Source organism: Nyctereutes procyonoides, unplaced genomic scaffold (assembly GCF_905146905.1).
Source record: "Nyctereutes procyonoides isolate TBG_1078 unplaced genomic scaffold, NYPRO_anot_genome, whole genome shotgun sequence".
NCBI lineage: Eukaryota > Metazoa > Chordata > Mammalia > Carnivora > Canidae > Nyctereutes > Nyctereutes procyonoides.
The window spans coordinates 49964330-49979341 of NW_026575020.1; the positions used below are offsets into that span (position 1 = coordinate 49964330).

Genomic DNA, 15012 nt, shown 5'->3' on the forward strand with positions numbered 1-15012 from the left:
TATTTCATTTCCTGATAACGTGTTGTCTTTTGCCTTATAAACGATGATTTTGAAGACCAGTTGTTATAGGACTGATCAGTTCACTTAAGTTTATTCATGACACCTCCTCACCACATTTGCTGCTGCCCCTCGGGGTCCATGCCCGTGGATGGCTCGTCCAGAAGCACCACGGATGGGTTTCCCAGGATGCTCAGTGCAAAGCACAGCTGGAACGAGAGGAACAGTGTGTCTGACACCAACAGGCAGGGTGCGCAGAGTAACACCGGGCCCTGTTCCTACCTTCCTCTTTATTCCCTCGGATAAGGTCTTCACGGGCAGCTTCATCTGGTCCTGCAGCTTGAGCGCATCTGCCAACCTGAAGGAAGCAGAGTGCGTCAATCCACATCACCCTCAAACTGTGGAGACTGTGAGTGGGGAATGGGCAAATCAGAACAAACACTATATCAGAAACATTTTAAAAGGAGTATTCTCAATGATCATAAAATTGAAACCACCTAGGATCCTTTATGAATCTTTCCTAGCAAATTCATATTTTTCAATGACTCCTTTCTATATGAGGGATAATCAATAAAATTTTTCTCTCCAGCCTTAGTGTGCAAGAACACAACACTCAGCTGGCTTCTTGATAACCAAATCTTCTCCCACAGGCATGAAGTCATTGGTTAGAATCTCCCATCGTTAATTCTGTGTCAACATCATTCCTATCACATCACCCCCAGTAGAGAAAGGGTGTGTCTCTCCCCTCCAGGTACCGTGTGATGGTGACTGTAGCATCCCCTTTCTTCAGCCCTTTGATGGCAGCGAACACCTCCAGATGTTCCCTCACTGAGAGGTTGGGCCACAGCACGTTGTCCTGAGGACAGTAGCCCAGGAACCCGAGGGAGTCTCCTTCACTGCTCCCTTTCAAAATCACCTACAAAAAATTAATTCTCACATTCAGTCCAAAATTGTGTGTACATGTGTATGTGCACATAAGTGCATAATTGAGCGATGCACCTGGCTGCCGAGAGTGCAAAGGGAAGTAAGTGATCACTTAGCTCGAGAAGAAAGATGGTAAAAATTCAACAGATCAAAAGGAAGATATTCCACATTGACATATCCCTCTCTTGTAGTTTAGCCTTTATTGCCAAGCCCATTACGTTGGTTGAATTCAGGGCTGCTTATTTGGTTGTCCATTGTTTGGCCTCCTTCATTGATCCAAGAGTTCAAAGGATTAGACACTTGTTGAGGATTCTGTGTCCTCAGTGTTAAACTAGCTAAAATTATAGGACCTGTTCCACAAGTTTATCGTGAGCATTTAAAAAGGCAATGATTCTCAATTAGGGACAATCTTCCTTCCAGAAGACATTGGGTAATGTCTGGAGATGTTTTTGATTGTTATATTTGGGTGCTGCTGGGATGGAATGGATAGAGGCCAGGGATGCTACTCTACATCCTATAATGCACAGGACACTCCTTTCAAAAAAAAAAAAAACCAGTCCAAAACGTTACCAGTGCCAAGCTTGAGAAATCCTGAGCTAAGGTAATAAATGAAAAGTCCTTGGCACTAGTCCAGCACAGAGCAACCAATAAGCACCACTAAAATGGCATTTATTATTTTTATGAACCAGTCATTTTGCTATACGATAATATTAACAGGTAATGTGTACCAGGGCTTACCATGTGCTAGAATCTAAGCATTTATGTGTTTTGAATTATTTGATCAAATTATTTTATACAAATTACTTCATCAAGTAATTTATAGTGTATGTGCTGCCGAAGCGAGCACATCATCGAGTAATTTATATAGTGTTGAAGAACTCTATATGACTCAGGTCGTAGTTTTATCATCTTTGTTTCACATAGGAGAAAACCAACATGTGCATAGATTCAGAGACTTGAAGAAGGTCACACAAGTTACCCCCAGCAGTTAAAGCTGGACTCTGCCTTCAGAATCCAACCCTTGACTTCAATGCCATATTGCCTTTCCCTAATACGGAGGAAGAGAGGACTAGTCAATGTGGGCTTGCAGAGCTTTCACTCTAGAGAGAGGGATGGAAAATAAAAAAAATAGAGAATACAGGGATGAATTATAGCCCCTGCTTAAAGCTTTCAAGGCAATAAATGTGATAAAGAATAAGAAAAAGATCCAGTGTAGCTACGAGTGTAGTTAGGGAAAGTCCTTGTGGGGAGGTAAATTTCAAGGTGATGAGAAGAAGGTAACCGAGTACAAAGTTGAATGAGGAGCACACCAGCCAATGGAAAAATAAACCCAAAGGTCCTACAGAGGGACGATGACCAAAGGCCAATGTGAGTGAGAGATACGCAGAGCCCAGATCTTACAGGGCCCTTTTTCTGCCATGGTAAAGATTTTGGATCAATTCTAACTGAAGGATGATAAACAGGATAGTGACACAATCTCATCTGCATCTTTGAAGGATTCCGCTGGTCGCTATGTAGGCAAGAGTAGAAATGGAAAGATAATTTGGAGACCTCTGTTGCAATCCACACCATGAGACAACCTCTCTTCATGGTCACTCCCTCTGCCCTCCCTCAACATTCTGTAGCTTCTGCTCAGTCATTCCGTCCTGTGGACCTCTGTCAATCATTTTATCCAACTTGGCCTAGACGTACTGCCAAGTGGCATCCATATATCATTCTAGTTTTTGATTTGGAATTTAGACAATAGTTATTTTTTTCTCCAATCTATGATCTCTGTTTTCTGAATAAATCCTGGATCTTGACAATTCAATTCAACAAATCGTCAGGCTACATAAGTCAACAAAAAACAAAAACAAAAACAAAAACAAAAAAGATCTCTGACCATGAAGAAAGCTAATGTTTAGCTTCACTTAACAAAATATTTCCTGTTAATGTCATTACTTGTCATTCAATAAAGCATATGTTGTAGACAATATGTACCCTTTTCAGCACCTATTTTTGGAATTAAGGAGGAAATTTTCGTTTGTTAAGGAGAGAAATTTTTAATCTTCTTCATTTCAATGCACAACACAATTGATTAATACGAAAGGATCATTTATGCCTTTTTAAGATTGTCATCAAATGTTCACTGTTTAGTGCTTCATTAGGCAGCATTAATGACCATGTTTTTGTGTGTTTTACTGACCTGTCCTGCAGTTGGATTTGTGTCTCCAGTTATCATCTTAATAGTTGTACTTTTACCAGCTCCGTTGTGTCCTAAGAGCCCTATAACTTCACCTGAAAGAAGTAGGTATGCTCAGAATTAGAACTTCAAATAATTTCAATAAACATAAAAGCAAATGCTATTAGAAAGCTCACTATGTGTCAAGCTCTGTGTCTAGTGCACTAATGCATTATTTCACCTATTCTTCACGCACACACACACACACACACACACATACACCCCCCCTAAGCATTGTTATTGACTTCATCTTATAGGCAAAGAAAGTGAAGGGTAAGGAGGGTATGTGACTTGTGCACAGTCATCCAGCCAATAAGATGCTGAGCTAGACTTGAAACAAATCTTGCTTCCAAAGTCTGTTGCATTTAACAGACACTTCCACAAAATGTGCTGTTTGTTAGAATGGAGACCGCACCGCTGTGCCCCAATGAGTCTGCTCTGGTACGTTCCCTGTTGTGAAATCAATCATCTTACTTCAAAAGCTACATCATCCTTCTCAACAGAAGGACTGGTTCCTTTTCTCTTCGTTCTTTCTTCTTTTTTAAAAAATTTTATTTATTTTATTTATTTTATTTTTTTGCTGTTGTTCTTTTTTGTTTGCCCGTTTTAACAGAACGGACATAACTGTCTTTTTAGGCAAAGAAAAAAAAAACACCACTGTTTTCGGAACTGAGGTTTTTAATCATGTGCCTGCTGATGAGCTGGCTGCCTCTCATGATTTCAGCAGAGGGCCCCAGATTCAGGTACCAGTCCTGCCTCCCAAAGACCTCATCTCGGGAGGTCAAGATCACTCTGCTAACAGTTAAAACTACTGTCTCCAACCTTTTTTAACACAGAAAGAGACATTTCTTATGGCCACTTTTTTCTTCCTCTTAGCAAAGCAGTTTCTCTTTTTGCCTGCATATTCCTTCCGTAGACAGCTAGCAATGATGACAGGTTTCTGTAGAGACAAGTAAATGACAAGGGGACTTTATTTTTACCTGGAAATGAGTGAGCGCTCCATACCCCCTCCAACCACATTTTTCCCTGTACAGAATCATGCGTCAGACAAGTCCTTCCCCCAGAAACTGCCATTTTCAAGTGACCTCTCCCAATCTATATTCATGCAGGGAAATAACATTTGCACCATATCGCATGATTGGTGTTTGTCCTTCCTCAGAAGATAGGAATAGAGACATCCACCAAACCAAAAAGACTGTTAAGGCACAGACTCACACATGCACATGTACACACACACACACACACACACACACACACACCCCTCAGAGGGACTCTCTCCTCTTGCAGTAACCTTTTTGGCCATGCTAAAGATTTTGGATCAACAACCCTAAAAAATAACAAGCCTGTGTCCATGCAATGTGTGTGTATTTGCCTTGTTCTCCTATCCTTGTAGACATTGCATATTCACTGAAATCAAGTAATGAGCTATGTGTGGGAGGATGAAAGAAACACAAAGTGTTTTTCAAAATATTCAGATGAGGATGTAGCCCCCCTTTCTTGGATGAACGTTTTTAGTAGTTGTACCCCATCAAAATCTGCAAGAGTCTCAGCATTTGTGGTTCTCCTTCTTTCCGCCTCAACATCTTCACCCTCTCCTGCGGGTTCTTCTGGGTTCGGAAAAATACTGCTGCTTCTTGGAGAAATTCTAAAATCAAAACAGTGTGATAATAACAGATTTCCAGTTGAAAAACTTGTAGCCAAAATAATGAGCTTTCTGTAGACTGCTCTCAGTGATGTGGACAGATTAACCGTGAGTACAACATAATCCCTATTTTTCCACTCTACGCCATCTGCTTTGTAAACAGCCTGGTTTCCACTGATGAGTCAAATGATGTTACTCTTACATCATCCTCACTCTTTGCCTGGGTTTACTTTTCCTTGTTGATTGTGACTTTTAAAAAAAATGAATAAATAAAATAGGACACAGATTCCAAAGGACAGTTGCATGAGAAAGGCATCTAGGAACTGGAATTTTGGCAGACATTTTGGAATTCTAAAGACTTTGCAAGAACCATGGATGGAAGCATTTGGAATTAGAGATGCATCCCAGATAATCCAGGACACATAATCACCAGTGAGTGAGCATCGCCACTTCTTAGGAATATGGGTCAGAATCACTCCTTCCCGACTGTTACCCATCCAATTTTTCCTTCATCATCCTGGATTTTCATCTCCCTCTTTCATGCCATCCCAAATTACTGCTGTCTGCTGATTTCCTAAAACATGGCTATCTTCTTGTCACGCTCCTGCTCTACCACCTACTTCACGCTTGAACTTGATTCATATCTTGTCAGTTAGGTGAGGTTTCTAAAACATTCCTGTCTTTGTTTCCCATTAGGTAATTTGCAAAATCTTCCCTATGCTTCTTTATTCCAAAATCCTCCAAAATTTAGCTTTAATTTAAATATCCATTATCTTGCAATACAAACCTTCAAGTTCTTTTTAGCTACTTCTCAAATCTACAGGAAGGTGGCATTTATACTACCTTTTGTTCTTTTGCTCAAACTACCTTCCTGGACAGGCTACACTTACCAATTATTTATCTTTACTTACCCATTATTTTAAAGCTTTTACCTCTCCTATATAACTTTCTTTTAGTATGTCAGTGAAATTATGGTATTCCTTAATTTTTCAGTGTCTCACATGTGCTAATGTGGCTTCCAGTACTAGATTGTGAGCTCATAAAAGTATCATGAATTTTAGTAATTTTGTATACTACACAATTCCTTTAAAAAAAACTTGTGCAGTAATTTTTACTTAATTAACTTAAGAATATAACAATGTTTTTAAACAATGAATATTAAAATAGCACATGAAATTTTATTGGAATTTTCTCAACCTGAACACAGGATCTTTTCTCATTGATTTCTTCCTAAAGTTCACTTCCAGACACCGGAGAACAAAAACGAAAATGAAAAAATGAAGGTAAGGCTAAGGGGAGAAAAAGACAATCAATATTAGAAATCACCATAAAAACAACAACTTTAATATTGGAATTTATTTAAGGAGATTGATCTTATGTACAAAAATACATCTGATAACATTTTCAGCATTTTGAAAGACAATTTAATATTCAATGAAACTCTCAGCACTAGCTTCACTGCTCTTCAGAAAAGCCATAACAGACAAGACAGTGGTAAGTTGGTACCAGGACTGTTCATGCCATTGGGAGTTTGGGTCCACACTCAGTGTGTGTGTGTTGCTTCAGATATGCTTTAAAAGCTGGATTTTGGGATGCCCGGGTGGCTCAGTGGTTGAGCGTCTCCCTTCGGCCCAGGGCCCTGGAGTCTCAGGATCGAGTCCCACATTGGGCATGGAGCCTGCTTCTCTCTCTGCCTGTGTCTCTGCCTTTCTCTCTCTGTGTCTCTCATGAATAAATAAATAAATAAATAAATAAATAAATAAATAAATAATCTTTAAAAAAAAGCTGGATTTTTAAGTGCCCAAATTAAACTTTTTAACTTAATGCTAAGCATACAAATGTGTCCCCCTCATGCAAGAACATTTAAATGGAAATGTATTCTTACTATTAGCAGTGCCAGAAACACAATTTGCTGTTCTGAAGCTCCTAAATAATCCATGGAGTCAGGAGAAATCTATAAAATGAGGAAAAGTATATTTAGATGAACCTTTTTCTGTTCGTAAATCTCACCTCATGTAAGATAAATTAATGTCCATTAAATGACCTTGCCAGCGTTCTCTCTTGTGTGCATCAGGTAAAAGTCAATTTCTGACTGCCCTGTGTGTCTTCCGTGCTTTCAAAGTCACCGAGTGACTGCTTGACTAGAGGCTCAGATGCTTTTATACTTAACACTGTGAGTCAGCAGGATTCACCCTGCTAGGAGAATCCTGGGTGGTGCTGGAAGGACCCATCAAAGCCATGGGCAAGATCTGTCTTAAGACAAACCTTCACCCCTAACTTTTACCTGTCTTTCTCTCTACATCTGTGCTCCTTCCCCAAGAGCCCTGGAACCATTACATTGCTCTGACCCCTGCTCCGCCCACTCTTAAGAATAATCATGACAAAGACAAAGATCTTCACCTGGAGTTCTGCAGTTTTCATTAGATTTACAATACACGCATAATATCCATAATATCCATCCATAATGCATAAGTGCATGATTTTCATTAGATACACAAAACATCTTAAAGCATCTCTCAACTCTTTAGTAAATAAAGAGTAAAGAGCCAATTTTATTTCCTGAGCTATATTTCCCAGGACTTTCTTCTGAGCAATCTTAGGCTGATATGGTAAACTCTATCACATTTGTCCACCATCTAGAAAAGATGATTATGTTTTTGCATTGAATGGTTGGCCGGGACCTGGACCTTATTTTAAATGATCTTGTTCTCCTATGTGCCTCAGTCACCCACTTCCAAATACAGTACCACATCCAAAATCTATGTTAGTCCCCCTCCTCTTTGCCCTGTCTACCGTGTCTTATTTTTTCATCCTTACTCTGTAATCTGGAGTTGGTGACCTTCCAACCCACCAACCTCACCACTGTCTCACTGTCCATAAACCCCCTCATTTCCTTAACTTCATCATTCCCTAGCTTAGAATCCACGGTCCGTTGCTATAATCTCTCCTTATAGAACTCCTTATAGAATCTCTCCTTATATAGAACTTATATAGAGCTCCATGACTCCCCTGGCAAAAACACTAAGCCTGATTGAACTTAACTCCACCTGCCCTGAATTGCGTATGAGAAGGAGATTATGATAAGAAAAACTATCAACTTTGCTGACCTCACTTGGAAAGTACGGCAAGGGGTACTTTCCTGCACTGCCTGCCAGTTCTACTGACTTACTTTGAGCACTGCCTGCCAGTTCTACTGACTTACTTTCTGAAATCACTGTTCACATCATTTCCTCTATCCTCAAACTTTCAACACCCCTGTTCATCTCACTCTATATTGATAAGTTCATCTCTTTCCCTAAGAAAGAGGATTGCACAGAAAAGAATCATGCCTCTTCCTACCATCAAAGCCACTGATCTATCTGCCTCATGCTATGATCTTGGTAAATGGATGGAATGTTCCTGCTTTGATAGAAAGCAACTTCTTTGCTTGGGCGCTCTATGACATTCATTTCTCAGCTGTTCAAAGACTTGGCTTTTTAGATAGTTCATGTCCCTCTTTTCATCAGAAATTTTGCTCATACCTTCCTAGACCAAAATGTATTCTCCTCATTCCATCTCTGATACTCTTTTTAGCAAAGCTGGAAGTAGGTATCTCTGCACCCTGCACACCTTCCTCATCTCACAGTATCTCCTAAGCTCATTCTTGTTTGGTTTGGCCTTCACCCTTTCCTTGAATTCTATCTGCTTAATATCACCAGTGACTTCCATGTAGTCAGTCCAGTGATCTCAGTTATCAACTTTCTAGACCTCTTGTTTGATAGTTAAATCATTCCCTCCTTCCTGAAATATTCTTTAGTGCCATCTGGCACATATCCTTCTGTACGGATACTTTAAGTGTTTAAGGAAAGTTCCTGAAAATAGATTCTGGCACACAAGAGTCCTCCACTTTTTTTCCTACCTCACGAGTTCTTTCTCAAGAGGAGAAGACTCTTCCTCTTCTCGATTTTTAAATTTTGGTGTCCAGGTCAAATCTTGGGCTCACTTTTTATTCTAATTATACTTACCCTGTAGGTTATATTGTCTAGTGCCATGGCTTTAGATAGCATTTATATGCTGATGAATCTCAAGTAATCACCTGCTGGATTTTAGATGCAAATATCTACTGGCTACATGGCATTTCCCATTGCATGCCTATTAGGAAACTTAAATTCAGTATGTCCAAAATTAACAGAAAAAGTGCATCTCTTAGCTTCCCAGTAGGGTCATTTGTTCCAAGGAGAGAATGTTATCACAAGAACTATAAAATTCTACTACTGTAGAAATATCCTTGACCTTCATGAACCAAGACAGAGCTCCTTATTGAATAACATGACTCTTTTTTTTTTTTTTTTGAATAACAAGACTCTTGACTGTGGTAAGAGAATGATCTCTCCAAAGACAGAGTCTTCAAATTCTTTTTTTTTTTTAATTTTTATTTATTTATGATAGTCACACACACACACACACACACAGAGAGAGAGAGAGAGAGACATAGGCAGAGGGAGAGGGAGAGGGAGAGGGAGAGGCAGGCTCCATGCACCCGGAGCCCGATGTGGGATTCGAGCCCGGGTCTCCAGGATTGCGCCCTGGGCCAAAGGCAGGCGCTAAACCACTGCGCCACCCAGGGATCCCTAGTCTTCAAATTCTGTACAGATAAGGACTCCATATACATTTTTAGAATATACTAGGCTATTTTCCGTGGCCACATATTTCATGACCTGAGGATAGGAGTGAAATTACTTACCTCAGAGAAAATTAACAGAGAGCCAATCAGTGTAAAAGGTGGTATTAATATGGTGCAGAGAAATAGTCCTAGAAATCCATATTCATTTAGATCCGTAGCAACTATTGAGAAGATAGTGATCTAAAAAAAAATAGCGGTCTAATTTCACTCAAGTGTAACAAATCTGAATTTTAGGATGTTTTCCAAGAGGGTGGGAATTCATCTTGTAAATGTTCTTATTTTCAGCGTTTGCCTCATAAGGCAGTACTACCACCATGGTTATTTTTAATTTGCAACATAAGATTGTATTGGATTGACTATGACATTTTTAGGACACAAATTCAACATGCATGCAAATCATTTGGATTCTTGCTGAAACTCAGATTCTGACAAAAGGGCTATTTATTGCACATTGCGCTGCATTTCACAGTAGGTCATTGGCACCTGTTTGGCTGTTAGACGTGCCAGCTACTCATTCTCATAGCTGTATAGTTTTTCTTTGACCAGATGTGAAAGAATTAAATAATTCTGCCTTCAGAAAATGTGTTGTTTCCATTTCTCTGCCCCTATAAATGATGGTCTACATAAATCCTTACCTATTGACACTCTTAGTCTTTAAGGAAAGATTCTGAAAAGTATAAATGTGGTTTAAAATTATGTGAATTCAAAATTTTAATGGTTAATAACAGATTATTTTTCAAAAAGATGGTGACAGTCTATGTTCTGATGAACCATGAATGGGTGCGCATGTTACGCCACCTCACTGACACTGGGTGCTATAATTAATCGTTGTAGGTATCCTTGTTTTATTGTTGATATTAGGTGACTAGCTGTATAAGTTTACTGAGTACTATAGTATTGGCCATTGGTTTTTAGTAATTTGTCCTTCCTGTGCTTATATTTTTTACTGGGCATTTTTAAAAGAATGGCATGGTGTTTCCTTAATTCATGCAATTTTTCCTCTGTTAGCTTGCCAACTGCTAATAGTGAACCATCACTGCAATCTGAAATAAATCATACTGAACTATCTTCTTTTTAAAATTTATTTTGGGTTTATTTTGTTATCTTTTTATTTAGAGAACTTTGATTTTCCAGATTATCAATGTTTTTCTTTTTTGCTCTATCTTTCTTAGCTTTTGTTACTAAAGTTACACTTACTTCATAAAAGGAACTATTACGCTCTGTGGATTTTTAAATATAAATATATTATAACCGTGATTCCCAAAGTTATGCAATCTTCATCCATGTTTAACAGAATTCAGTGGTCCATACTAGTGCTTTTATAGCATTTAAAATTTTTTCTTAAATTCTTTAATTTATTTCTTAGTCAGATTAATTTCATCCTTAAATGGTTCTCCTTTCCACTTCCAGCTTTATTGAGATATAATTGACATACAACATTGTGTAAGCTAAAGATGTACAACATGATGATTTGATACACATATATATTGTGAAATGATTACCAAAATAAGGTTAGTTAACACATCCCTAATCTTACACAATTACCTTTTTTTGTTGTTTCAGTGAAAGCATTTAAGATTTACACTCTTAACAACTTGCAAGTGTATAATATAATATTGTTAACTATAATCCTGGTGCTGTACATTATATCCCAATAACTTATTTATCTAATAACTGGAAGTTTATATCTTTAGTCAATATCTCTCCATTTCCCTCACCCACAGCCCCTGGTAAACAGCATTCTTTTCTGTTTCTATGGGGTAGCTGTTTTAGATTCCATATATATATGAAATCATACAGTATCTGTCTTTTTCTATCTGACTTATTTCACTTAGCCTAATCTCCTCAAAGTTAATCCTACAAGGGGCAGGATTTCTTTCTTTTTATGGCTGAATAATGTTTCATTGTATGTATATACTACATTTTCTTTATCTATTCATCTGTCAGTGAACACTTAGGTTGTTTCTATGTCTTGACTGCAATGAATAATGCTGCAATAAATATGGGGTGCATGTATCTTTATGAGATAGTGATTTCATTTCCTTCAGATAAATACCCAGAAGCAGAATTGCTGGATCTTATAGTTATTCTATTTTTTTCTTTAGTTTTTGAGGACCCACCATACTGTTTTCCATAGTGGCTATACCAATGTACATTCCCCCAGTGGTGTAAAGGATTCCCTTTTCTCCACACCCTTGCCAGCATTTCTTATGTCTCGTCTTTTTTGATGATAGTCTTTCTAACAGGCATGAGGTGATATCTCATTGTGCTTTTGATCTGCATTTCCCTGATGATGGTCATATTGAGCTTGTCTTCACATACCTGTTGGCCATTTGGATGTATTCTTTGGAAACATGTCTATCTAGATCCTTTATCCATTTCAAAATCAGATGACGATGACGATGATGATGATGATGAAGATGATGATGATGATGATTTTGCTATTGAGTTATATGAGTTCCTTACATATCTTTAATATTAAGCCCTTACCAGATATATGGTTTATAAGTATTTTCCCCATTTCATAGGTGTCCCTGTCATTTTGTTGATTGTTTTGTTTGCTATGCAGAAGCTTTTTAGTTTGATATTGTCCTTCTTGTTGATTGTGCCTTTAAAATACATATTCTTAAACTTATTTAAACATGATTTAAAAATCAAACAATATGTACTGTCTGCATACTTACAATTAAGAAGAAAAATGACCAAATGCCACTATTTTTCCTCCCATTGCGAAAAATGAATGAAATCACATATGTCAAGAAAATCAGAGATGAGACGTATCCAATACTACACAAGATCTGGAAATAGAAATATTAAGGTTGGATAAGGTAAATACTGTCTAGGAAAGCATTAATGCTTAAACTTTAGCTTTCCAAACTATGCTATAATGAAGGTAATTTGGAGTTCTTTAGTTTAAGGTTAATAATGTCTCTGAATTCGTGAAATATAGCCTAATAAAACTATCTCATAATTTTTGCCACTTACCTGAACTAAGAGGTTTTGAATTATAAATATAATCTCATCTGGGCTAAAAACATAATCCATTATTTGCATTAGAAGGAGGATCAAGAAGTAGAGTGGAATATCCACCAGTGCCTGGCCAAACCAATAAGCAGAAGGGTAGAGGCCTGAAATCCGTAGCTGCGAGTGAGCTTTTTTCTGGAAAAGAAAAGGAAGAATCATCAAAAGTTCTGAAGAGCTAAGACTTGAGAAGTTGCAAATATGTGGTCACAAAATCATTCATTTTTGTGTGTGTGTCCCTTTCACATATTGTGCTGATTTAGTAAATGACACTGTTACTGGCCTCACTCCAGGGGGATTGATGGTGCTCCAAACTACATGGTGATTTCATTTTCCCAAAGAAAAATGCGCTAAGAGAACAAGTTCATATTCTATCACAGAATGACTGGATGCTGCTTCAATAAGATTCCTGCTCTTTTCTTTGTAAAGTTACTCTTCCTTTTGGCACTAATGGAGACTTGCAAATTGTACAAAGATTCAAAAGATGTAGGTCTACAAATTTCCTGTAAGATTCTTCAAATTTATGCTGGATGTAAACAGCCCGTTTATAATTGGCATTTTATTTTAGGTCTAAGAAATGATCTTCTGATAAGTCAATTTCATGACCAACTCTTTAGGTTGGCGTAAGAAAATGTCTGTTATGAGATAAAAATAAGACACTTATTGTCTTGAAGTAAACCACATTTTTCATTATTATGTATGAAAACTAGTAAGTAGATTTTGATATCGTGACCCACTCTATGCTATATGGTTGCGATGACTGTCTTAACACAGGGTTTTAATATTACTTCAACTTTCCTAACAGTTGACGTTTCCTAACAGACATGCAAATGTGATGAAATTTTAAATCTAAAGTTGAGTCTATTATAAAGACATCAGGAAAAAAGTTAGGATGGAGAGTACCTGGGAAAAAAACAGGAAAGAGAATGATAGTGAGGGTGTGCTAGAGAACTGGATATTTTCTGTTCATTAATGTGTTCAATATATGTTTACTGAGCATACCATGTGCTTTGTGTTGGTCATGGGGCTCTAGTGGAGTTTAAGTGCAGGGGACAACAGTGGTAAAGGCAGTATGTGAATAACTACAGTAGTAGCTACATAATTAAAATTGTTAAAATTAAAATTTAAGAAGTATAAATAAGATAAAGGTCCTATGAGAGATGAACTGTAATTAGGGGACCCATAAAGGAAGGTTCCCTTTTCAAGGGCCTGAGTTAGTTCTAAGTGGTGAGTAGGAGTCACACAGGTGACAGGTAGGGAGCTCTGCAGGCAGAGAGCACAGAAGAGAAGACCTTTAGTGGGTGGAGTTGATGCTCTTGGGAAACTGGAAAGAAGCCAGCATGGCTGGACACAGTTACAGAGGGGATAGTGGTGTCATAGCAAAGTGAGGAGACAGCCAGGTCTTTCTAGGCTACAGCAAGGATTTCATTCTCACTTTTTGGTTTGTCAAGAAACCACTTAGGGACTTAGGCAGGTAATCTGCATGGTCAGATGAGTGTTTTTAAGTAATTGCGCTGTCCCACTGTGTGGAGAATAGATAAGGAGATGACTAATAAGGATCCATAGTGAGCAATTAGGGAGGTTGATGTGCTTGTCCAGAAGAGAGATGACAGTGGCTCTGACTAGGGTGTCGTAGGAAAGATGGAAGAATGTGCAAAGATTCTAGACATATTTCAGAAGCAGATTCCATGACTTCACTATTATCTGGCTACAGAGTTTAAGGAGAAGAGGTATCGATATGGAGCTGCCAGTTAAATTTGAATTTTAGATAAATATCTTTTAAAAAATTTTTTAGTACAAGTATGTTCCAATCGAATGAAGCTAAAATGAACCTTGGGAGGGGCCATGATTTTCAACAATAAGCCAAGGTGCTGTGGTGAGTAGGTTTGGATCATTTAACTGAGCAACTTCACCACCATCTTAAATCGAAAACTGTCACTGAGAGAGGTGTTGTGGTGATGTCAGAGGGTCATGGCTATCAATAAAAGTCAAAGTGATCAACTAGATGAAAGCTGCCATCCCCTGTTAACTGATGATATACCTCCTAGGCTGTCTTTCTTGAGGTCTCACATTTGTTTAAGAAAAATAGTGTGTTCTTCATATTTGCCAACCTTTAATTAAAATGCTCGATGATGCATTGTTCCAAGCATGTAAATTAGGTGTATCACCTAATTTAAATATACGGTCGTAACATGGAGAAGGGGTCTCTGAGTAATAAGAACATGTGAGGACTTTGTTAACTCTTCTTACTTTATAGTCGCCGATGCTGCTCATCGCAATGTAAGGAGTAAAACAGGCTGCCACAGGTATCCAGAAGAAGGCGTTACTCAGGTACCCATGCTCATAAAACATGTGCTCCTGAAATCATCCAGAACACATGAGCTGTTGGCAGTTGGACGAATGGTTCATTTGTGCTTAATCTTAACTAAATCATTCAAATTCTCGAATTGGTCTAAACACCCAGAACACTTCCCAAAGTCCCATCTGCAACTTCTTACCCACATTCTTTCAATCGTGTGTTGCAGCCACCTGAGCATTTTGAAC

General features: G+C 38.2%; 1 protein-coding gene across 2 annotated transcripts in view; it reads right to left on the minus strand.

Moving 5' to 3' along the window:
• Nucleotides 1-15012, minus strand: part of ABCA9 (ATP binding cassette subfamily A member 9) — a 59479-nt gene that overhangs the window by 8026 nt on the left and 36441 nt on the right. For both annotated transcript variants that reach the window (XM_055324624.1, XM_055324625.1), the window contains 12 exons: nucleotides 14719-14826; nucleotides 12433-12606; nucleotides 12132-12245; nucleotides 9508-9627; nucleotides 6670-6738; nucleotides 5982-6073; nucleotides 4667-4787; nucleotides 3965-4082; nucleotides 3107-3198; nucleotides 753-913; nucleotides 280-355; nucleotides 112-206 (listed from right to left, as the gene is read on the minus strand). In XM_055324624.1, the coding sequence (XP_055180599.1) occupies nucleotides 112-206; nucleotides 280-355; nucleotides 753-913; nucleotides 3107-3198; nucleotides 3965-4082; nucleotides 4667-4787; nucleotides 5982-6073; nucleotides 6670-6738; nucleotides 9508-9627; nucleotides 12132-12245; nucleotides 12433-12606; nucleotides 14719-14826 (1340 nt within the window). The remainder of the gene's footprint in view (nucleotides 1-111; nucleotides 207-279; nucleotides 356-752; nucleotides 914-3106; nucleotides 3199-3964; nucleotides 4083-4666; nucleotides 4788-5981; nucleotides 6074-6669; nucleotides 6739-9507; nucleotides 9628-12131; nucleotides 12246-12432; nucleotides 12607-14718; nucleotides 14827-15012) is intronic.